We start from the raw sequence: 26,471 nt of genomic DNA, 5'->3' as shown, positions 1-26,471 counted from the left end.
AAGATTACTCTAGTTCTGATATCCTGAATGGAAAAAAAATTAAAAGAAAATAAAAGCAAAAAGAAAGCTGTTGAAGGGTGTATGGAAGTTCATTCATTGCGGAGAATGAACCTGAGTTGTTGGCGAACACAGCATAAATTCCTCCTTTAATGCTGGAGTATTGTGGAATTTATAAATTGTTTGTTTTACTAGCGTATAAGACTATTTTTAAAATTTGCTTTATTTATGACATTTTTATAGTTTCCTCAAAAAATATTAGAAAATAAGGAACTTAAATTATTTTTGAAATTATAGGACATATTCATTTAAATATTTACTATTCTTGTAAAGACTCTAGGAAAATGAAATCAACATATAAAGATGTCCTCCTTTTGGAGCAAAACTCAAACTTATAAAAAATTACATGCAGTAGGTGAGATATTTGACAATTCCAAAGGAGACGTCTAATTTAGTTTTTTGAAAAAACATCATTTTGAGGGAAAAATTAAAGTGACTGCAAAGTGTGCAGGGGGTGACGCTTATTCATTGATTCAGCCTTTTGTTTTTGATCTTAATTTGGTGGAGTTTGTGATGTCACTTCTGAAATTGGCTCTCACGGACTTTGCAGTTTTCATTTCCTGGTCAGTCTGAACCTGCTGTCCCAGAAAGCTGAAGATCAAAGGGCGGTTTGTTTTTTTGTGTATAAACAGGAGTTGCTGAAGCGGACTCCAAGGAAACACAGTGACTACGCAGCAGTGATGGAAGCCCTCCAAGCCATGAAAGCCGTCTGTTCCAACATCAACGAGGCCAAGAGACAGATGGAGAAGTTGGAAGTTTTAGAGGAGTGGCAGTCTCACATTGAAGGCTGGGAGGTACAGTCACTGTACTCAACAATTGAGCTTAAAATAGTTTTGTTATGTCTTATGCTGTGCGTAGAGTTACTGGCATTGGATGGAACCATAAATGGTCATTTTCCTAGGTAATGCTAGAGGGCTGTAACAATTTCCGAAAAGTGCTGTCATTATTCTTTTTAAATATCTTTAAAGGGGCAGTTAATTGACTTAACTTCAACCTGAAAGCTTCACGATAGAGCCAATCAAAACTGTGTGTGTTATAAGCTTAGACAGTTCAGTATTTGTGCATCATGACAAACCTTTCTCCAGTCTTAACTTTGGTCAATAATACATAACCGTAGCCTGAGTCCTGGAGAGAGTAAAGAAGGGGAGTAAGGCTCCAAACCTGTGCTGTAATATTATTATTTTCAGACTCTAAGTTAAGTATTTGATGATGAATTTCATTTTAAGTCCACTTCATCTCTCTAAATTTGAATTTCTTCATTTCTAACATGAAGGAACTGGCCATGACATGATTTTTAAGGTCCATTCAAGATGAAAAATTTTATGGTTTCATGATTCGCTGAAGAAAGATTTTTTAAAATGACGAAAAAGCAAATGAAGAGTGATATTCAGAATCTGTAATATGTTTTCAGCTATGGTAATTTTGTGTCCCAGTTATTTCATGGAATTGGAGCCCTATATTACTTTAGCACTATGTAAAGAATAAACTAAAATTCTTTCTTTAAATTGACTTAATTTAGATGATCAAGAGCTTTCAACTAGGATAATTTCTTATGGTTATAAAGTAAGCAATTAAGATAATATTTTTAAAGTGTAAAGAAGATTTAAAATGTCCAACCAAATATTGTATCGCACAAATCAAGGGGATTGCTTTTATCTTTAGGGCTATATAATTGACTGATTCATTTCTTATCTTCAATATGTTGGTTTCCATTTAGATATAACCTTACATCCATTCAGATTTGCAAAGAAACCTCAAACATTGACCCCAGGGAATGCTCCTATTTATCCATTCTTTGCCATGAATCTTTTAAAATGCTAACTGACTTAGTTTCCTCCTCATCTATATTCTTTCATTTCAAGTGTTCAGGGTGACCCCTTATTTCAGCATGAATGCTACTTATTTCAATCAATTAAAATGGTTGTGTGTTTTACAGTTGATTCATGATGATAATTCCTTTCCTGGGGGCAGTTGTCCTGCTGGGCTGAGAAAAATAGATGAAAGTTTGCTTTTGCCATTCTGTTGTCACTCAAACATCAGAAGAAAAACCGAACTTGTTTTAAATTGCAGGATTTGTCAGTGACTTCTGCCAGGGCTTTGACCAAAATAAAACTTTTATAAGACTCTTTTAGGTTCTCTAGGGAAATGGAATCTGTCATAATTTTGTTTCCTCCTCATGTATCAGTATATCCTAAAAATTGTGTCTCCTTTAGAAATGAGAGATTCCTTAAAAAGTGTTGCTATTTCTTCCACTGTTCATGGCCAGTTACTCAAAGGAAGAACGCTGTGTCGTCCATACTATGTCATTTGTAGCCTGTAGCGGTGGGTGCTTCAACCTCACCAGCCTTGGTGGGTTTACAGCACTTGGAGTGGGAGAGAAAAATGGAGCCTGGGGACAAAGGAGACTGGTGAGAGGAAATCTGATGTGACCACTGTTCCAGTGGGCACAGGGGAGATAAAATGAGGGTCGGGTTCCAAAAAGAGAGGCAACGCAAATTCTACTTGAGTAGGATTTGAAAATGAGTGCATAAGACACAGTCATACAGTGACTTGGGAGTTTCGGTACTTTGAGGGAATGCAGCTTGGAGCAGGGCCCAGCCAGTTGATTGGAAACTTGTGATAAGAACCTGATTTGACATCTCAGTCTACCACCTTGGAGAGACGGCGGAAAGCTGCTATAGTACTCAGGCCTGGTCCCTTCTGGGAAGTTTAGGAAGAACTGCTATCTGGTAAGACTCCAAAGGTGCACAAATCAAAGGGAGGGATGTGGTCATATAGGATGAATTCAGGCCCTGGAAGGGAGTGGGAGTGGTTAGGGCTTTCTGTGACTTGCTAACAGGGATTATTGCTCAGCTTACAGGCAGCTTTATGTATGTTCAGAGTGACTCTCGTGAGGTTAAGACAAGGCCAGGGACAAATGTCTGATGGCATGACAGTCACAGAACAGAGAGTTCCTTCAAGAGTTTTGGAGGTTAGTAGCCTTGAGCTAATGTTGGGTAACAGCTCTCTAACTCCTTCCAGGAGTGCCTGCAGACCTTTTAGGACTATCTTAGAGTTGACACTCTTGCTCCAGTAACTAAAATTCTCTTGAATAGGGATCTGAGTCTGATACACCATGACTTTGCATTATTTCCACTTTTGGTGGATTATTATTTCAAGTATGTCACTTAATTATCTAGGGTCTTATTTCCCCATTCATCAAATGAAGGGGAGTAAAATCTCTCAGGTAACTTGCCTCTCTGGTATTTTGTGCTGCTAAATTATCATTACATTCCTTTATATTGAATTTAAGTAAACAAGCAATTGAAATTTATTGTTCTCAAATCATATGATATAATGAAAAAAGCCTGGCTTTTGTGCAAGTTTGGTTTCCAGTCTGGACCCTTAGTATGGGGATGAAGCACCAGATCTCTTCAACGTACAGTTTGGGTTATTACAGGGGTCAGTGAAATAAATGAAAGTGTTTTGAACACTGTAAAAGGCTCTGCAGATAAGAGGTAGTATTTTAAAGCTTTGGTTCAGCCGTTAGATTTTACCCTTGAGAAATCCCCTTCATTTGTCTAATTTATGCACCTAACTACTGAAAAGGTTATGTTCCTTAAGGTTATATGGTCCCAAACAACAGGAACTAAAAGGAAAATTAATTTAAAAGATATTGAGTAGCTCATGGAATCAATAGAAAAGCTACCCTCTCAGACTCGAAAGGGTATCTAGGCAGTTGAAGCTCTTTGGTGGTCTTATCAGTGCCCCAGCTAAAATGAATAGGTGCTAGTCATTTTTTCCATCCTTACATTACTCCATTCAAGATTCAAGATCGAAATCCAAGATTCCACTAATCTTGCATGGGTAAATTTGCTCAGGGGAGGGCAGGGACCCTTGATTGTCCATCAGCCAATTTCCTTTTGGGGAAATGCTGATCCTCCATTGTAGGCAATCCTGGTGAGTCTCTTTTAAAAGTTTGCTGAAGTATTGGGTTGGCCAAAAGGTTCATTCGGGTTTCCCCATAAGGTGTTACGGAAAAAGCCGAACTAACTTTTTGGCCAACCCAATACTATAATCCCCATTACACAGCTTTTTAAAATGAGGGCTATATAACTTAACCAAGTTCTTACAACTAACAGAGGGCAGAGTTTAATTTGAAAATAGGCAGACTGATTCTAAAGTTTATATTCCTTATCACCATGTAATATTATATCCACTCAGATACAAATTTAGCACATTGTTTACATGAAGTTGGTTTTTCTCCTTGCCCTTTAAAAAGTGAGTTGATAGCAGAAATTAGGCTTTTGGTCAGCATTTACATAGTGACTGTACCACAGAAGATCTGTAGTTTAATTGCTCATATTTGAAGTTCTGCTTTTGATTAGTATTATTTACTATATCTCAGTCATATATCTTATCCAACATTTAAAACATTCCACCACATCTTCTACTGAAGGTAGTTGTAGGGCAATGATCCACGTTCCTGGAAAGAAGTTTGTTAGCTGTTTAATCAGAGTGACTGATTCATTTCTTAGAACAGGACCATTCTCATTCTCATTCTTGGTCTACTTTTGGGTTGATCGATAGTATTGTCATGATAACTGTAATTCTTCGGCGTCATACTGAACATTGATAAGGGAGTATCAGTAAACATTATGTCATTTAGTTATTCAGCATTATGTCCTTGATAGGCCTATTTGGAATTGATCTCTCAAATCTGGGAAAAAAATCACAATAAGAGTGGGAGTTATTAATATATGAAAGTGTTGGAAGACATAAGATCAGGATAATTTTTGTGTTTTAGGAAGCAAAAAGAAACAGAATTGAAATTTGACACCTCTTGATTACCTTTTTACATGGAGAAATACAGTGCTACAAGACCATTTTAAAATCACCTCTTGTTGGTTTTGGAATCTCTTTGCTGCTTACATTTGATTAAGTTTGTGTCTGACAGTGTATTGACCTCAAAGTAATGTTCTCTTGTTATTTTATGAGTGTGAGTCTTCCATAGGTTGTGATGAGACCTGATTCTTTTTGTCCTCTCTACAAGGTGATTTGTTAGATACAAATTTGTCTACTACCTTGAGGTTGAATTGATTTATAGATGGCTCTTGTTATTTAAGGATAAGTGGTTTAGGAAGACAACCATTGAAAGTGAATTCACTTAGAAAGGAGACCAAAATTTTATAAAAAATGGGAGAGGAGGAAAGTTTGATTGGGACTTTATCTTGGTAAAATGAAAAGTTATATTATTAGTTTGTTTTAGCTAATCTAATATGTAACGGAATTCAGGTTTTTATTTCAGTTAATAATTTGAATCTCAAAAAGAGTGAATCAAATGCTTAGTCTTTTTTGGGGTGGGTGGGGACATACATTTTATGACAAGACTCTATGATGAAACAATATGATATTCTTCATTTCATGTTTGACTTTCCTAGTATTTTAAAAAGATTTTTTTTGAAAGAATATTCAAATGCTTCATTAATTTTCTCAAGAGACTCCTTTGGTATTGAAACTGTTTTCTTATGAAACACCTATCTCGTTGTCATTCAAGTCATTTTTCTTTTCTCCCATCATGAATGGGTCTAGCTCTGATAGACCTTCATCTGCCAATGCCTTGTATATGTGTGAGTGGGGAAGTTCCAAGGCCTGTCATCTTTTATCTTTTCCAAGATTATGGTTTCTCTCTGCAGTCAGTCTGTGTTTTTCTGATACTGACATTCAGCATTTAGTTGACCAGATGAGTTAGATAGACCCTGGTCTGAAGCAGGGAGAGCTGATACTGGGGTCAGATAATTAGTGACCAGTTTCATTTGACAATGATTTTTGCCACCCCATAGCTGTAAGATGTCAGTCATGAACCCTTATGCAACTTACATTAAGAGAACTTGTTGACACAAAAAAGATGTACCCTTTCAAACAGTCTAGATATGGTTTAGCAGTATTATTTTTATTGGGTTTATTGAGAGGAGGGGATTTGTTCTATTATTACAGTTCTTCCTAAATCATGATTGCAATGTTTGAAGGAACATTGGAAATTAGAAAAAAGCCAGAAAATAAACATACATGCTTCTGATTGTCTTTTTTGGCTATTATCATCTTCTGAAAGCTTGCTTTGGCATCTAATGTGTCCCCTTATGAAATTCATCATGCTTCCACCTTACATTCTGTGATGATGCTTTGAAATTCATTTTTCATGTATGCTGACCTTATAATTGGCAGCCCCTTATATACCTCAAATTATAGATTCAAAAATCATTCAACTTCTTAAATTAGACTCTGAATTGTTATTATTTTCTTGCTGGATCTTGTAACACGAGACACACACAAAAAGAAGTGGACCTTGGTGAGGTGTGTTGCCCACATGGACGCCTCTGGGTCCCAGTGCGTATGTCTGAAGTCATTGTTGGATCCATCCATTCGATTGCTCTCTTAACCATATTGGGAAGTGACATTTAAGTGGTGTCCTTCATAAATTTGACAAAATTACTGGAAAATGATTTAAACCTGAAACCACAGCATGGAATGAACTGTATGAATAAATGTTTAATAATGAACATACATAATCATAAACACACACTGCCATCATCCCTGATATTCATCACTGTGAATTCATGCCAACTCTCATTTTATTAATGTTAAATTATAGCTGTGATCACACGGCATTTAATTCTGTGTTTACATATCTGTTTCTCCATTAGTATATGTGTTTCTTAGGAGCAGGGGTCATGTCTCATGTTATAGGTCCCCAGCATCTAGGACAGTGTCTGATACATAGCTGGTTGACTGGTAATTGAATGCAGATATAATTACCTCGTAGTTATGTATTAATTGTCATTGTCTTCTCACTATGTTTTCAGCGCCTTTGGTTCATGCCAATGATTCTGACGTGGTTCTGTTCAGAGTCCAATATTTGTTTCATTATCTTGCTACTTTGATGTTCTCTAATCCTCTTTAGCACCCTGTTCTTGTTTATGGTTCACAAATGTACCATGCAAGATTTTTCACTTTTTTGTGTTAAAGTTGAACACCCTGCAAGTGTTTGAAATTCAGTCTTTGTAAATTTCTGTAGTACAGATTCTGTTTCCTCTGTCTAATGGTGGGTTTCCCTTACTACTTTTCACCCTTAGCACTGCTGGACAGTGGTGATGGAGGAGGAATAAATAGGTTTGCACAGCTTGGGGTAGAAACAGAGACGCTTTTGGAATGAGAGGATCCTGGTGGGTACATCTCCCACCACTGGTCACAGTTATCTATTTATGATTACTTCTTACCTTGACCTACAGTTAACCTTCCTTTCCTGGTCTAATGAAAACAGTCAGGATTAGAACCATGCAGGTAATTTCCTAGTTGGAGTTTTGCTGTATTTAATTCTACATATGTAATTCATCACAAGCAAACGGTCTCTGATTTTTACATGGTAAATGTAGCTTTCTAAAGGGAAATTCAAATTAAAAATGATAAATCATCTTGATGATAAAAGTATATTATTTTGGCTCTTTCAAAAATCTATTATGTACATGTTGTATATAAATTTTTATTGAGATATAGTTGACATACAATTTTATGTTACTTTCTGGTGTAGGACATAGTGATTTGACGTTTGTATACATTGTGAAATGATCACTACAATAAGTCTAGTTACAATCTATCACCATACAAAGATAATACAATATTATTGACTGTATTCCCATGTGGTACAGTACATCCCCATAACTTATGTATTTTATAACTGCACGTTTGTCCTTCTTGATCCCCTTCACCCATTTCGTCCCCCTCCGTGACCACCCTCCTCTCTGGCAACCACCATCTGTTCTCTGTATTTGTGAGTCTGGGTTTTGTTTTATTTTGTATGTTTGTTTGTTTTATTCTTTAGATTCCACATATAAGTGAAATCTTCGGCATCTGTCTTTCTCCCTCTGACTTACTTCACTTAGTATAATACCCCCCAACATCCATTCATGTTGTCGCAAATGGCAAGATTTCATTCTTTTTTATGGCTGAGTAGTATTCTATTATATATACATATACCATATCTTCTTTATCCTTTCATCCATTGATGGAAACTTAGGTTGTTTCCATATCTTGGCTATTGGATATAATGCTGCAATTAACATAGGGGTTCCTAAATCTTTTCTGAATTAGTGGTTTTGTTTTCTTGGGTTAGGTACCTAGTAGTGGAATTGCTGGATCATACAGTGGATCTATTTGTAATTTTTTGAAGAACCTCCATACTGTTTTTTATAGTGGCTACACCAATTTACATTTCCACTAACAGTGTACAAGGGTTCCTTTTTCTCTGCATCCTTGCCAACACTTGTTATTTCTTGTCTTTTTGTTAATAGTCCTAGTCCTGACAAGTGTAAGGTGATATCTAAATAGAGAGCCCAGAAATAAACCCACAGATAGATGGTCAATTAATTTATGACAAAGGAGGCAGGAGTATACAATGGGGGAAAGGACAATCTCTTCAACAAATGGTGCTGGGAAAACTGGACCATTATCTTATGTGACATACAAAAATTTACTCAAAATGGATTAAAAACTTGAATGTGAGACCTGAAAACATAAAGCTCCTGGAAGAAAACTTAGGCAGTAAGCTTCTTGACATCATTCTTAGTGATACTTTTTTGGATCTGATTCCAAAAGCAAGGGAAACAAAAGCAAAAGAAACAAATGGGAGTTATCAAACTAAAAAGCTTCTCCACAGTGAAGGAAACCATCTACAAAATGCAAAGGCAACCTACTGAATGGGAGAAGATATTTGCAAATCATATACCCCATAAAGGGTTAATATCCAAAATATATAAAGAACTCATATAATTCAATAACAATAACAACAAAAAAATCTGATTAAAAATGGGCAGAGGATCTGAACAGACATTTTTCCAAAGAAGACATATAGATGGGCAACAGACACATAACAAGATGCTCACTAATCATCAGGGAAATGCAAATCAAAACCACAATGAGATATCACCTTATTTTAGTTATTTTTTAAGGAATTGCTAAAAGACAGCAGGACTCTAAATCATATGGGTAAAAACATTATTTAAAAATATCTTCATTAAATATGTACAGGTACACATTACATTATGTGGAATGGCTTTAGGGTAGTTCAAAATTAATGATTTACCCAAAGCCCTCTTATTTTTTAAAAACAGTTCTTTCACACCTTCCCTCTCAAATGTTGGTTTGATGATATATCACTACACTGTTAAAATAGCTTATTTTCTTGGGCACTATTTTCTTCATGATCACAATTTTTTCACAATACCATAATCTGCTGCCTCTGACATCTACAAAGTGACCCATGAAACAGTCTACAAAGCTAATTTAATAAAATAAACACGCTTTTTAAAATTTTAGAACTAGGAGTGGCCGACTTGCTAGAGATTTATATTAGGAGAAAATGTTTAACACATTGCCTGGCACATTGTAGAAATATTAAAAACCTGACTTTAGTATTCCTCTAGATCACAGTGTTTATTATATATGGTTGCTCAATGACTAAATTTGTACTGGCCAAAGAATAGATATCTAGATTTAAAAATTAGTATCAATTTTCAAAATGAAGATAAAATACTAACCAGGTAAAATAACATTATACAGATTTTAATGAATATTCGGTGATGATGAAATGTACCATAGGTGTAACTGCGATCTGTAACATATGATAAACATCTCTTCTGTCCTGGGCTCTGGGAAGCAGCTGGGACTACCTGGCAGGGCCCTGTGCTCGCCTTCATCTCCACGTTAGCAGGGTTGCTATACTGTGCACTTGAGGGCCTGAGCTCAGGCTTCCAAAGGAGTGTTGCTTCAAGTGTTGACAGAATACGACAATGTATCAGAATCTACTGGAATGGTCTGGGACCTACCCCAGATGTACTCAGTTTCCATCTGTGAGGATAGTGCCAGGGAATCTAAAAGTTTTTAACAATCCCATCAGGTGTGTCTTCCAAACTCTGAAATTTGAGCACCATTGTCTTAGAGGCTTTGCTCTCTTCCAGTAATCTGCCCAGCTTGTTTTATTGCTTCCACATTTTTTGTTTTCTAGCTAATTTGTCTGACATGCTCATTTTGATAAACTCTAGTGCTCATGACTGTTTCCTAGCAATCTGATGTTTGTAATCATTCAATTTCAGTCATTCAATTTCAATTGTGTAGCTTCGCTTCTTTATCCCTAACCCCAGAAACTCTCTTGCCATTTCTAGATAATGAAAAAAAATTGCACATAATTTTCAAAATATTATAAACCTCATGCATTTCACAGACAAAGCTGTGTGTTTTTGTTTTTTCCACTACAGAGAAAGGTAGATTATATCATGTAAGTGAGGGAGAAGTATGACTCAACATTAGTCAAAACCAGACATTTATTAAGTGTCTGCTTGCAGATAGGATGAATTTGAAGTGAGAGGCATATCGTTATTACACGAGAGACTGTATCTACACTTGGCCAAATTTTCTTCAATATTTATAATAATGTATGTACCTGTGTTTCAAAAATTTTTAATGATTTTTAGTCACCATTGTCGTGGAAATAATACACAGATTAAGTCATGGTAAAATCAAAGACACAGTGGACATTCTTTTAGAATGAGGTTTTTAGACAAATCTGTATGTTTTGACACAGATTTTTTTAAGTACATAAGCATTTCCCTAGTAATTATTTAAATTATTCATGAAGATATTTCATGTGATGATAGTAGATTACTATGGTAGAAGATAGTAAAGGTGATACTGTATCAATTGTTGAAGTCTGCTGTTAAATATTAAAGACACATCACCTCAGTAATAGAAACGTCTCAGTAGGATTTAGTAAAGTGTGTGTTATGTGTGTATTGTAAGATATACTTTGTATATTTGTGGCAATATGGGCTTGATGTCCTTACCCCATAAAATTGCATTAATTGATAATTAAGCAGATGCTTTGCGTCGCTTATGGAAAGAAGTGTTGACCTCAAAGAGGTCAATTAATCTTATTCTGAGTTTTGATCAGGAGCTAGGAGCTGATGGGAACTTATGGTGATGCCTTCAATATAATGTATCTGTATATTAGTGAGAGTTTTGAGAGCTTGCTGTGATATCAATCTGGATTAAATGAATCAAAAGTCAAGCTATTCAAGTATAGGCTAGAGGAAAGAGACCTGGGAGCACTTTGACTATAGGGGCACTTTGAATCAATTGTAGGATGAGGTTGCCATAAATATGCTAATATAACCTTATGCTAAATTAATATATATGTATTGTAGGGGACTGGAGAAATAATAGTATCACTGCTGTATTCTTCATTTGCCAGCTCACATCCAAATGATTGTATTCACTTCTGGAGGTGTTCATGTTAAGGGAAACCCTGACAAACTGGAGAAGGTCCAGAGGAGATCTAGCAGGATCTTCCAGGTTTCTGAAATCAAGCCATATGGTCAAAAGGCAACGGTGTTACAGAGCCTGGAAGGCAGAAGGAAGCATGTTAGCTATGTTCAGATATTGGTCGGCCTTTCACGAAGAGGGTGTCCACCCACTCCTAGGAGGAAAAATAGTCAGCGAGTGAAAATCATGGTAGATTTTGGCTCTACAGTAAGAAAAACCTTTCTAATAATTAGACTAAATAAAGAAATGGAATCTTATGAAGGAATGAGCTTAATTTTACTGGAAGTATCCAAATACAAGCTGGAAGGCCTTTTTTTGTCAAGGCAGGAGTCGGTGTTCTCTGAGGCAACAAGATGTGTCCACCCTCAATAACCTGAGAAATAACATTGTCTTTCATGAGTTAAACCATAAAATCAACGTAAAGTGAAACACAGCAGCGATCAGAAATAAAGGAAGGAATCTTGCAGAATCAGATCACCTTCAATGCTAGTAATCATAATTGTAATAGCCTTTATTGCATCCTTTCTATGCGTTAGGCATGTGCCGGGAGTTTTGCATATATTGCTTTATTAATTTTCACTCTGACTGTATACATTAAGCACGATTATCCCTTTTCTACAGTGGTTTGAAGGCATATGAACATAGCTACAGAATCAAAGGAGCCAATCAGATGTTTGACTTGTTGGCATTGACAGTAGAGAAAAGAGAGAAAGGTCTAGGAGGGAGAGGCACACAGAGAGACAGATAGACTTCGGACAGTCTTGTCCAGGTGGTAGATAGAGTCTCCTAGCCCAGTGCTTACAGAAACTCCCCTTAAATCCACCTCGCCAAGATTCTTTCTATTGAAAGTTTGGCTTTTCAAATGAGTTAAGTTTACAAAGGGAGATTGTGTTAGCCATACTCATGGGACCATTCAGCGTGTATTTCAATTATCATCAAGAATAATATATCCGCTTTCTATTTTACACATTGGTCCCCATGAGTTCTTCTTGGACAGTATCTCCCCGGAGGCTGTATATGAGGATGGAATAAATGGCCTCTAGCCATTATAGTTCGCTCAAATTCACATTAAATTCTCCTTATATTTATTAACAAAGATAATAACCACAAACAAGTCAGAAAATGTATTGTTAGTAATTCTTTCATTTAGGAATACATCTATAAATAAATACCTACATATTTAATTTGGGAAACTTACTTGGAAGACTGGTTAATATGAAAATTAGCCTAATATTGGCAATAACCCTTTATAATGTAATGAATTATTTTCCTGCATTGGCACTTATGGGCTGCTGTATGGAATAGTCTAAGGTGACTTTTTTGTACCTTTTTTAAAACTGCTACTAATAAAGCCACTTTTCATAAGGTTGTGTAGGTCCCTTGTGCAAAAATCAATACGGTTTCCTTTTTTTTTTACATTTTTTACATTTCTAATACTATTGTATCTTAATTTTTTTCTAAGGGAGGATGGTATTCACTATAAATTAGAAATCATTGCCACTGAAACTGGGATTTATATTGATATTTGATGACATTTTTTGCTTAATTATCACGTGACACAGTATATGAAATAGTGTAAATGTTTCACAGGTCTCCATTTCTATTTCTATATCTACCCTTTTGACAAAAGGAAAGAAGAGAGGGAAGTATTTAAAATTTAAAATGTGGGGCTTCCCTGGTGGCGCAGTGGTTGAGAATCTGCCTGCCAATGCAGGGGACACGGGTTCGAGCCCTGATCTGGGAAGATCCCACATGCTGCGGAGCAACTAGGCCCATGAGCCACAACTACTGAGCCTGCGCGTCTGGAGCCTGTGCTCCGCAATGGGAGAGGCCACGATAGTGAGAGGCCCACGCACCACGATGAAGAGCGGCCCCCGCTTGCCGCAACTAGAGAAAGCCCTAGCACAGAAACGAAGACCCAACATAGCAATCAATCAATCAATCAATCAATAAATCTTTAAAAAAAAAATTTTTTTTAATGTGTTTGTAATACAGATACTTAGATTAACACGGTAACACTGTCTTAATTAACTTCCCTTTCGGGAAGTTTCTTATTATAGTTATATGAGTTATCTTTTTAAAAAATTTTCTTTATTTTTTTAATTAAAAAAATTTTATTGACGTATAGCTGCTTTACAATGCTATGCCAGTCTCTGCTGTACAGCAACGTGACTCAGTTATGCACATGTAGACAGTCTTTTTTTATATTCTTTACCATTATGGTTTATCACAGGATGTTGAATATAGGTCCCTGTGCTGTACAGTAGGACCTTGTTGTTTATCCATTCTAAATGTAATAGTTTGCATCTTCCTATCCCTAACATGAGTTATCCTTTTAATTTAAATTTTTATAATTGATCAGAAAAACTATACCTATTGTTATGGTGAAAATATGAAATTAACATTAATGTTCTGAGTTTAAAATATCAAAAATTAAAATTAATGCATTAAGTTTAAAAAGAATCAGAAATTTGTTCCCGGATTTAAAGAGACCAGGCATGTTTATATTTAAAACAGAAGTATTCTTGAAGAGCACACTTAACAGATCTCTACTGAAAATTTCCTTGTTTTTGGTCCAACTCAGTGACTCAGGGCATTAGTTATGCTAGTCTAGGTTGTAGAAAAGAATAGACTACAACATTTATAATGGCTCAAAATAGGTGTTTTTGATCAGCTCACACAACAACCCAATGTGTGTGTTCTGCTCAGTGGGCAGTTTTCCTTTTTTTTTTAAAATAAATTTATTTATTTTTACTTATTTATTTATTTTTGGCTGCATTGGGTCTTTGTTGCTGCGCCCGGGCTTTCTCTAGTTGCGGTGAGCGGGGGCTACTCTTCATTTTGGTGCGCAGGCTTCTCACTGCAGTGGCGTCTCTTGTTGCGGAGCATGGGCTCTAGGCCTGTGGGCTTCAGTAGTTGTGGCTCATAGGCTCTAGAGCGCAGGCTCAGTAGTTGTGGTGCACGGGCTTAGTTGCTCCGTGGCATGTGGAATCTTCCTGGACCAGGGCTTGATCCCACGTCGCCTGCATTGGCAGGCGGATTCTTAACCGCTGCACCACCAGGGGAGTCCCAGTTTTCCTTTTTTGATACTTCAGGGACCCAGGCTCCTTCCCTCTTGTGGTTCCTTTCAACTTCCAATGGTAAGCACTTGTATTAAGCATCAGTTTTGTCACTAATCATATGACCTTGTGGGCACTCAATGAAGGTTTATTTAGTGAATGAGTTTGCCAATGCAACTATTAATAACTGTGGCAAGAGTGCTATGGAATGTTGTTCTCTTTACATAGATTTTTTTCTTTTTATTTCTTCTTTTTTCTTCCTCTCCATCCTAGAAGTGGATACAGATGGCCCTCCGTATTGCGGGTTCCGCATCTGAAGATTTAGCCAACTTCAGATTGAAAATACTCGGGAAAAATAATTCCAGAAAGTTTCAAAAAACAAAACTTGCACCAGCAACTATTAGATAGCATTTACACTGTATTTGTGACTATTTACATAGCATTAACATTGTATTAGGTCTTAGAAGTAATCTTGAGATTATTTACAGTATACAGGAAGAGGGTCATAGGTTATATACAAGTACTATGCCATTTTACTTAAACGACTTGAGCACCCTCAGATTTTGGTATCTTCGGGGGTCTTGGAAGTGATCCCCCATGGATACAAAGGGATGACTGTATATAAATTGAGACCTGCTACACATTTAGACAATTTCATGTACTTTGCTATCTGTTCATGGAGCTCTTTTTCCAGACCAGGAAAAGCAAGGAGGAGGATGAAAGGAATATTAGGGACATTAATGTTATGAGTTAGTTTGAAATCATCTCCTTTTTAGAGAACAAAGGTGAAATGTGTCATGTATGCTGTGTATGCATACATATATAAAACAGCTAAAAGGAGACATAGACTCTCTTAAGAGTAGCTGTATTTAGTGATACCGGCCAGGAGGAGACTGGGAGGGAAGGATACCTACTACGTTCAGTGTATAAATATTTATACTATTTGAACTTTTATCCTGTCCATATATTGCATCTTAAAATAAAAACAAACCACTTTTAAGGAGAAAAAAGAATTACACACGAAAGTTTGTGTTAAGTAATCAGACATTACTTTCTCCATTTTTCCTGACTTAGGGGTCCAACATTACCGACGCCTGTACTGAAATGCTAATGTGTGGAGTCTTATTAAAAATTTCTTCTGGAAATATTCAAGAACGGGTGTTTTTTCTTTTCGATAACCTTTTGGTGTATTGCAAAAGAAAACACAGGTAAGAATATAGACAGGTAATAGTTCAGAAACTGTTTATCCATCGCACATGTTCAGCCTTTCCTCTGTTCCCGGGAACTCATGACCTCATCAGTAAACTTCCACATACTCTTAGCTTCTTCTCCTTGCACGTTGAAGAAAGGGAACGGGTTAGGATTAGAGCCAAGAGATAATTAAATTGCTGTCTTTCTATCTTAATGAGCTTTTTAAAAAATTCCTTTTTACCATCCGTGAAAATGAACCTGTTTATTTCTTGTAATATGCTCTTCTAAATTTTTTGTGTTTGATAACAAGATTGGGATTAGTAGAAATGGGCTTTAGGAAGATCTAGAAGAGGCTGTTAATTCTACCTGTATGAAACTCTTTTAAAAATTATAAGGTGATTCAAGTTGTTTAGGTGCAATTATTTTTTTCCCCAACTTTACTGAGGTATAATTGACAAAATTGTAAGATAAAGTGTACAGTGTGATGATTTATGTATACATGGTGAAAGGATTCCCCCATTGAATTAATTAACACATCCATCTAGGTGCGATTATTAAAGGCATCTGTTTGAGAATGAGATCTTTTCTTCATTAGAGTTATCTCATCCTTATATATATGCCTGCCCCCAAGGCCAAAGCTTTTGCAAAATTAACAGTGTACAAATGACGTGAACCTTCATGGTCTCATAGCTGTAATTGTTAAATAAAGTAAGCAATAGGAAAAGTTTTACAAAATTAAAATCATGCTGTTTAGCAAATAGCCTTAAAGTATGTATAGTGAACGTGGACCAAATACATAGTGATTAAAAATGGAAATCACTAAATAAACCTATTATGTCCATTCCCTTCCTGAACTGGAATGGTGTGAATATACCATCTGTTTCATTCATTTTAGAATACTTTATCTACGTTACCATATACTTTCTAAGCTCTAAAGATCTTTCAGAGAATATGAGTAAACTGAACCTTTTCTGGAACTTCCATAATTTTGTAATTATAGGAGCCAGGGACTGGTGATTTTACTTTAATTCTACAGCTACATTCTTTAAAGAGCAGAGTGCTGGATTAAGCACCCCAACTCTGGATATTTCTGATGCTATTCATTTTAGGAGAAACTAGTTTAAAAACAATTTATTGTGTGATATTAGATACATATAACATGATATTGCTTCCTTTGGCTTGTTTATGATCTTTGTAAGATAGTACCACAGTGTATTGTCTTCTGCAGTTTACATTTTGTATACAATATGGTTTGTAAACTAGTTTGTAAACTATATATCCCTGTGTGTAGCAATAATTTATTCATTTTAACTGCTGCATAAGAGTTCATTGGTTGAGGGACTTCCCTGGCAATCCATTGGTTAAGACTCCACCTTCCAATGCAGCGGGCATGGGGTCAATCCCTGATCGGGGAGCTAAGATCCCACATGCCACGCAGTGCGGCCAAGAAAAAAAAAAAGATTTCATTGGTTGAATATATCACAATTTAATTATTCATTCTCCTATCAATGGACTCTAGGGTTGTTTCCAGTTTTTCTGCTATTGTGACATTACTGTACACATATCCTGGTGACCGTTAAAATTCATCAGGAGGGAAGTGACAGAATCAAGTTATGCAAGTACTCAACACTACAATATAGAGCAAAATTATTTTGAAACCAAAGGTTTTTCAATTTTCATACTTCAATAGGGTCATTTTCTGAAGGGACCAAAGATCTCTTTATTTAAGCTAAGTGTTACAGTATTGGTCAGACACTTACTGGGATTTCATTTTGAGTATTAATATCTACAGGTCAAGAAAAATATAAAAAACCTGGACAGAGGTCACAGCAAGATCACAAAGAAAATTAATGCTTTGGAAAATGGGACCCAAAGATAGATTCTATAGTGTGTGTGTGTGTGTGTGTGTGTGTGTGTGTGTGTGTACATATATATTGATAATAATATATAAAAAAATATATAAACATGCCATAATTATTTGCCTGTGACTAAAACTGCTATTGAGGATATTAAGCTTTGAACAATATGATTGATTTTAAGTATGATGTACCAACTTATAAGAAATTCTTTTTTGCAAGACACCGTGACACTGTTTGCTCCCTGAGAGACGGTGCAGTTGCCTGCATGTTCGTCTGCTCTGCATTCTTCTCTCTTCGGCCTCCAGCGATGCCAACTTTCATAGCTACCTGGCCTGAATCCTTAATTTAAAGCAGTTATTTAGGCTTTCTACAAAGGACATTTAGAGGTCGCTTTCAAAATGAACATGGGTGTGCAGGATGGTGAAGGCCTGGGGCTGGCAGACCGTCAGTCAGATTAATTAATCAATTTAGTTTTGTTTAGTGGTGATGCAGGATTATGAAGTTTTGATGAGGGTTTAGGACATGTAAGCTGGAATATGCTCTCTTTTCTAAAGGAACTCAGGGAGCACGATAGCACCTTGAGAATCCCCTCCCTTCACCTCCCCCTTCCACTCCAGGGCAGGTGTCAAATGCAAAGGAGAGGAGGGAAGGGAGCACTGCACTAGTGTACTTGACATCTTAACTTTTGCTCAGTGTGTCTGTGTAACACAATACATTAATAATTATTTCAGTATATTCAGTTGTTAGCAGACTTTTGTCAGTGAGTCAAATTGAATAGTTCAGGTCAACTGAAGTCTCTTGAATGACTAGGTATTACTTAATCTTCTTGAATTGTTTCTTAGAATCTTTCCTCTTTAATTTAATATATTTAAAAAACCCAGTTTTGAAAACACTATCCCTGAGTGTTCAACTATGAACACTCATACTTGAATGTTTATACTTAATGTTTATACATCATTTATACATAATGATTCAAGTATAAATATACATAACTGCCTAATTCATTATTACAAATGTTCATCTGTAAACCTGGATTTTTTTTTTTTTTTTTTTTTTACTTTGTGTTGCATAGGTTTTAAGATTAAAGGCTGGTACCATACACAAAATTTTGAAATGTTTTGGACTATTTTAAAAATAAATAAGATCTTTATGAAGGATTATAAATGTATTGAGACACTTATCTCTCAAGTATACAGTTATCATATCATAAAAACAATATAGGGAAATATTTTACGGCTAGATAATGCTTAATAACCTCCAGCACAGTCAAATTTCTTTGAAGAAGGATCATAAGTATTAACTGAATTTCACCAGGGATTGAAAAAACAGGAATTACCAGCTGGTTACTGACAAATGAGAAATGAAGGTGAAATAAATCAAATGAAATTGTAAATAACCAACTTTTAGTGTCTGTCAGAGTTTGATTAGGCATCTTTGATGTCATATATTGAGCAAAAGTACATATTTACCCTCCTATCTGTATGTTGTCCTTAGCCTACAGCTTCAGTTTATTTAAAAAACTAGCACACAAGTCACATCTTACAGAGCAACCTGTGCTGTTATGAATGGGAAGACACAAGTAAAAAATACCAAGAGCCTAACATTTGACATTGTTGACTGCATTGGTATCTCTTTTTCGAAGAATTATTGCTTTAACACTGTTTTGCATTAAGTTTCGTAACCAAGTTTTTGTGATTTCATTCAATTGTAAGACGGTTGAAGAACAGCAAAGCGTCTACCGATGGACATCGGTACGTTTTTCGTGGCCGGATCAATACAGAGGTGATGGAAGTGGAGAATGTGGATGATGGCACAGGTAAGTGATTGGTAGATTTAAAATGGAATGCCAATAATAAACTCCCTTGTAAGACAGACTTTTCACTTGAATAATTCATTTGCAGTGAATTTCAGCTTAGAAATACTTTGTTAGGTAGAGCAGTCACAGGAAAAAGTCAAGATAAGGGAGAGGAGGACTCTTATAAAATGGAAAATTATATTCGGCTGCAACATGTTAAACCCTAGCATTAAACACAGAGATACAAAAATAGCTGGGAGTGTCATAAAGTAGTAGTAATGTCCATAATGTACATATTTGTTTGATCGTGATGCTATTAAAATTATCCAGCTTAAGAGCTATCGTAAGAAAACATTGAACCTTCAGAATTACTTTTCATTGTTCAGGCTTGGAAAGCCATTCAAAAAGTAGCACCAGATCATTTGTATTCTGTCCTGACAACTAGTTTATTTGTGTGGTTGGACAGAGGGCGAGAATGTTTGACCTCTAAAATGTGGTCTGTAGTGCAGTGTTGGACAAACCATAGATTACAATACAGTAGTCAAATTTGAATTGGATAGGATGGAAATTCTTTATTCTTAAGGTGTTCTTGAAAAGTGAATAGATATTTCAAAGGCAAGGTTCAGCTGTCATTTTTAATATAAATATTTGAATGTATTTAAGATACGGAATGCATTGTTTTTATAAAACTAAATTTTGCTTATTAAAAAAACTGGAATTTGCAGAAAAATAGGTGAAAAATAGTAGATAATCTGATCAACCAAAGACAAATAAAGGAGAAAATTTTTTTTAAATGTCTTCAATTTTCCTTTGGTGCATAGGTAAAAGAATACTTGAAACATGAACTTTATAATTTTGTATCCTTTTCCATTTAAATAAAAGCATTATCTTAATGATAGTCCTCTTTATCTTCATGTCTTGTCACCACATAAACATAGTTTTTATTATTGCATAACAGTCAATTAAACAGATAAACCATAGTTACCTTAACAACTAGTATTGTTTCATAAGCTGGATTTAATACATTCTTAATTGAAAAGTGGCATAACTTTACAGTGTTGAAAAGAGTACCGAGAATATAATAGCTGTTTTCTTTTTTTTTAATACAATTTTTTAAAAAATTTATTTATTATTTATTTATTATTTATTTTTGGCTGTGTTGGGTCTTCGTTTCTATGCGAGGGCTTTCTCTAGTTGCGGCAAGCGGGGGCCACTCTTCATCGCGATGTGCGGGCCTCTCACTATCGCGGCCTCTCTTGTTGCGGAGCACAGGCTCCAGACACGCAGGCTCAGTAGTTGTGGCTCATGGGCCCAGTTGCTCTGTGGCATGTGGGATCCTCCCAGACCAGGGCTCGAACCCATGTCCCCTGCACTGGCAGGCAGATTCTCAACCACTGCGCCACCAGGGAAGCCCGCTGTTTTCTGATACACTTAAATTTTCAGTGTTATTAATTTGAGGCAGTGTTTTGGGAATTTAAAAAGGTCAATGGAGAAGCTACTTTTTAGAGTTTTAAAAGGAAAAATTAGAAACATTTTTTTCCCCATAAATAATGTCATATGTTATTTTGGATGCCAGAAAAGTGTTCTTTTATTGTTTGACAAAATCAAACATTTATTCTAAAAAATAATTTTCTCAACATTAAATACGTATAATGTGAGTGTATTATAATTTTAAAAATTTCTGTTAGAAATTTATGCATTCCCACTGCTGATCACCAGAATTCAGGTTAAATACATTACTTAGACACCAATTTCTTGATGTTTTAAATAATATATTCTGGCAGTTTCTTCTGTTTTCTAGCCTAACAATACAATACTTGGCTATTATTTATCTTATTAAAATGCAAGTTATTGAAAGGATACCAGACTATCCCATGAGATTTATAGTTAGTTGTATCAGTTTTGGAAAAACCCCATCTCACTGTATAAAGCTTTGCAGAATTAAAGTAAGGAATTTGCAAACTGGATAGCTTCAAAATAATTAGTGACTTGTTCAAGGCTGCCTCTTGGATTTTTCTTTTTTTTTAAAAAAAACAATCAGTGACTAGAGACTGTTGAACTTGGATATTCCACACTTAATGAATGACAGTTTTAATTCCATTTCTTCTTGACACTTCCTATAAAATTAATATTTTAGATCCATTGAAACTTACAAATTTCTGTGTTTGCTGGCAATGAATAGATTATTTGTTCTTTCATTCAAAAAATATTTTAAAATTCCTACTTAAGGAAAGGCATTGTCGGACTTTTCTGTGATCTTTAATGAGGGTGTTCTTCATAGAAAAGTTTAATTCTTATTTTGTTAAATGAAGATATTGAGATAGGTACTATGATTAAAATTATGAAGCTATTTATATATCACTAAGTCTTTTGAAATAAATAAAAATAAATTGCTTATTTTGTACAACATTGATAATTTAGTAACTATGATATCGTTACAAAATACTTACACTACATTTTGAGGTCTGTTGTATGTATTACATATATGTGTATGCATACATATATATACACGTGTGTATATGTGTTTTAAATTGCTTATGATTTTTTAAATTGTCATGATAGAAAACAGCTAGCACATAAATGTTGAAAAGGAACATTATCCTTTCATTGTAAATTATTAGGTGACACAACTGTTCTTTGAAAACCTTATGTTGATACAGCAATTAATCTGTTATTTGGGATAGTAGATTTTATGGTCAGCTGATGATCTTGCTCTTTGTACATGAAACAGGAGCCATGTGCAATCACATGCTGGTTCTGACTTTAGTTGTACAGTTTCCGAGGGAAGTTTGAACACACAGGCTGGAGTGGTCAGGCAGGGCTTCCTGGAATATGTGGGTACATATTAAAGAGAAGTAAGGGTCCATGAGGCAGAGAGTAGAGCAGGATAGCTTGATGAGAGCCTTGGCTTGGGGGACACATGAATATTCTCAGGACAAGAAGGAAAGCAGCAGACAAGAAGAGTGGTGGGAACACATTGGAACGTAGTGGGAAATGGAGTTGGCTAGTAGGGTGGAGTCGGTCTAGGGAGAATCTCTAAAGCAAGCCTACATGTGTTGACTTGATTCAGTGGTGAGCTACCAAAGGCTTTTGAGCTAAGAAATGGCTGCTAATGAAAAATATTGGAGGAAAAGTCAGCGGGGTGTGAAGAGGGCAGTGCCAGGCTCAAGTAATCCCAGGAGGAAAGGAAGGTTACAGAGGTGGCTTGCCCAGGACACTTACTCTACAAGGTCAGAAGCATCACTCTGGTGAGTTTGGCACTTGAACTTGAGTTCCCCTATGTTCTGTGGGCGGAATACATTATGGTCATTTTAAAGTAAGTCTAATGTTTTATTACTGCAGGCTGCCTGTGGCTCTTGTGGTTTTCTTTGTCTAGAGTATGGGTAAAGGGGTAATAACGCTAGTGGGAATGTGGGATCTTTTAAGCTGCAGTGCTACGGTTCACTTAGCAATCTTTGCCTGGTTTTCGAAGAGGGGAGAGAATCTGAAGAGCTTGTTCTTGTTTGTGATACTGGCCTTGTAAGGTGACAGCTTGCGGGAGGGGGATGTGGAAACACGTATAAGTTGATCTTTTTTTCCAGCAATTTATCCTAAGTTCTCAATTGGTTAGTTTTATAGATATTAAGGAGGGATGGTGGTCTAATTAGGAACTACAATAATAATTTTTTTTACCTTACTAATTCCAATGATGCTTATCTGACATGTATTATTAGGTTCTGCTATTTTGTATGCATTGTGAATATGAATTAAATATATAAAGGTAAGAAGAAAAGTACAAAAATTCCTTTTAAAAACAGATGGTAATTTCTTTATAAGGGAAAATCCTCTGTCAGGTTAAATCTCTGTATTAACAGAAATTGTTATTGAGTATTCATGAGATTATGGCTAGAAGAATATCTAACATAATATATAATATATATAATATAATCCTATCCTGGCTCAAATGTAACCTGGAATTTTTAAAGTAGCCCTCTCCCCCACCTAGACAGAATCATTCAATAATGCATTTTTGGAACATTCTGTTCACAGATAACTTATGGTGATTTTGGAGCTAAAAGACTATGAGAACCAGATTTTGGGAGAATGAGTACCAAACCATTTCTTCTTCTACTCAGAACTTAGCAAATAAAATAGATCAAAAGAAACAAACAAACAAAAACAGGTGTAGTGCCACAACCTTTTATGTTCTGTGGCTTACCTCCTATAATCCACCGTAGCTTCTTAGTGTCTCTCGAGGGAGACAATGGAAGATGTCACTTTAATTGATGCAGATGCTGATTCAGGCATTTGTCGTATGTGTTTCTGTCTTGAAATCTTTGCTTTGCAGACTCTGATGCCAGTAAAGCCTGGTTACAATTAATGTCTATTCTCTGCCTGCCATTAGGTAGGGAGCTGCCAGAAAGGGTTTGCTGATGACATTTTCAAATCCAGGATGTCAGTTTAGCCAAAATTATGGTGAGATCTAGAAAAAGACAATTAAATGTGAATTCACAAAGAAGAATTTTTTTCTTTCATAAAACAGAAGCAGTATTGTAACAAATTCAATAAATTCTTTTTATGTGGACTTTTGAAATGATCTACATTAAAAAAAATCTTAAAAAAAGTTTTATTGCTTTAGGAACTTGAACAATATTTTTGGACATAGAGGAAAGGAATGTTAATGAGTTTGGGTGGTTAATTTCCTGTAATATGTTAATGCTGTGAGTTAGAAATGTTCCATTATCGAGGTCTGACTGCATTTAATATATAAATGTTTCTTCAATTTTTAAAATTTGTATGGTCTTCAATACACATATATAAAGCAAAGGTATTTTGAAGAATTCAATGGTTTTGGACCTTTTTTGAATGATTGCGTTACTCGAATATATATTATATCTGTTCATTCACCTTTACCTATTAATTTTCAGCTGACTTCCACAGCAGTGGACACATTGTTGTTAATGGGTGGAAGATACATAACACAGCCAAAAATAAATGGTTTGTGTGTATGGCAAAAACACCTGAAGAGAAACATGAATGGTTTGAAGCTATTTTGAAAGAAAGAGAACGGCGGAAAGGTGGGTGTATGAATTGGGCATTATTATACTTTGTGAAGGTTCGAATTTAACAAGAAAGCAGAAAATGGGCAAAAGTTATGAGAAAGTAGATGGTGTCTGATGTTCACTTAGATTAACTATGTGATGTAAGCCCAGGCTAAAATACTTTTTGAATACTTCCAATGTTGTTACTGAAATAAAGTTAAAGAAAACCTTATATAGTTAGCAAAATAATTATATTGTGGCTAGCGGTGTCTTTTAAATAGTGTCTTAGTCTACTGAGGCTACTGTAACAGATTACCCTAGACTGGGTGGCTTATAAACAACAGAAATTCATTTCTCACAGTTCTGGAGGCTGGGAAGACCAAAATTCAGTATCCAGTGAGGGCTGTTTCCTGTTTCATGGATGGCCATGTACTCACTGTGTCCTCACCTAGCAGAAGAGATGAAAGCTCTCTGGGGTCTCCTTAATAAGGGCACTAATCCCATTCGTGAGGACTCCACCCTCATGAGCTAATCCCCAAAGACCCTATCTCCTAATGCCATCTCATTGGGTATTAGGATTCAACATATGGAATTTGGGGGCACACAGACATTCAGTTTACAGCAAATAGTTTCACCTGCTGTAAAATTTGTTCCGTTTTCTTTGCACTTTATTCTTGCCATTTCTAAAGCATCATTATAGAGTTTTCCTTTAAGAAACATGCTTTAATAATATAATGCAGTGCTGTGGGACCTGCAACAATTGCTCCCTGTACATTTAACAGTACACTGAAAATTCCTAGGCCACATATTTTGGTATTCTAATTATAAAATAAGGCAATTTGGATGAATATTAACTTTTTAATATTGTTATAATGCCACTGAATGTAATGTAACGCAGTAAGGAGCTTGTTCACACAAGGAGGCCTAGCTCAAATTCACTTCATGTTTTTATCAAGGTTTGCAAACAGTATTTGGTCTGGTGATACTCAGTTGTATGAAGTTTATCTGCAAGTACTCGTATTTCTGTAATTCAGCTAGGAAATAGAAATGCTTGTATAACTACTATTTTCTATACCAAATAATTGATGAGAAACGTGACAGTGTTTATTCCTTTTCTCAGAGATCTAGGTATAAAATATCTCATTGGTGATGAAATTTTGGAGCACAAAGAGCTGCTTCCTCCCATCTTTAGGTATTTCCCCATGAAGGGTGTAGAGAGTTTCTACCTTGATTAAAATATTCATAGCATACCTTTTTATAAGTATCTCCAAAACATTTAAAAATACTTACTCCTTTGACTGATCTTAGATGAAGAACCAGACAGAAAAATTTAAAACAGAGATCATGAATGCATTATTGGCTCTTTAAGTTTTGTTGAATCTAGCAGTCAATTCAAATAGCATAACAAATCATTTAGAAGGTAAATTGAATTTTTCATCAAGTTGAACCTTAACTCTTCTCAGAATGGCTATGCATGTAAATACCCCTAAGACCAAAAAAAAAAAAAGAAAAGAAAAAAAAGGAAGAAAGAAAGCACATTCTATAACTGCTTATGTTAACAGGCTCTATTCTTACTCACTATTACTGACCAATGTTAATGGCTTCTCCATAGTAAAGAATAAAATTTTAGTAAGGAATTTAGTAGCTAGAAGACTAAAAATAATCCAAGAATTTCTTCTTCTTCTGCCACAGTTCTTCATCAGTCCCAGTTGCTGATTGTCAGTGTTCCCAGGATTTCCCCTTTGGCACTGGTCACCTCTAAACTTCCTTGCCTGCTCTGCGTTGTCTCTTCCTATCAGATTAACTTCCACTCTGCACTGCCAGGTTCTCAATCTTTATGTCCAGCCTTGTCATCTCTCTGGAGCTCCACGCTCACTTAATCAGCTGACCCCTGGACTCCACCCACCTGAACATCCAAACCTGCTATTGTTTACAGAGACTTGAGCTTACCTGAACTTTGGCGGGTCCCTCCTAAATGTCTCCCTCTTTTTAAACCCTCCCGCTTTCAGTTTGTTCCCTACACTGTCCTCTGAGCTTTGTTTCCAGAGCAACAAAACTTCCTTTCCTTCATTACTCTGCCTTCCCCCTCCCTCTGGTTAAAACATGTAGACGTTCTCCCAGTACCGAAGGAGTGAAA

General features: G+C 35.9%; 1 protein-coding gene across 5 annotated transcripts in view; it reads left to right on the top strand.

Annotated features, from left to right (window-relative positions):
• PREX2 (phosphatidylinositol-3,4,5-trisphosphate dependent Rac exchange factor 2) overlaps positions 1-26,471 on the top strand; it is a 287,018-nt gene that overhangs the window by 91,562 nt on the left and 168,985 nt on the right. For all 5 annotated transcript variants that reach the window (XM_036830767.1, XM_036830768.1, XM_036830770.1 and 2 more), the window contains exons 6-9: positions 690-851; positions 15,543-15,676; positions 19,231-19,334; positions 24,221-24,370. In XM_036830767.1, the coding sequence (XP_036686662.1) occupies positions 690-851; positions 15,543-15,676; positions 19,231-19,334; positions 24,221-24,370 (550 nt within the window). The remainder of the gene's footprint in view (positions 1-689; positions 852-15,542; positions 15,677-19,230; positions 19,335-24,220; positions 24,371-26,471) is intronic.

This window comes from Balaenoptera musculus, chromosome 17, assembly GCF_009873245.2.
Source record: "Balaenoptera musculus isolate JJ_BM4_2016_0621 chromosome 17, mBalMus1.pri.v3, whole genome shotgun sequence".
In the NCBI taxonomy this organism is placed as follows: Eukaryota; Metazoa; Chordata; class Mammalia; order Artiodactyla; family Balaenopteridae; genus Balaenoptera; species Balaenoptera musculus.
This window is presented reverse-complemented; position numbering and strand designations above follow the sequence as displayed.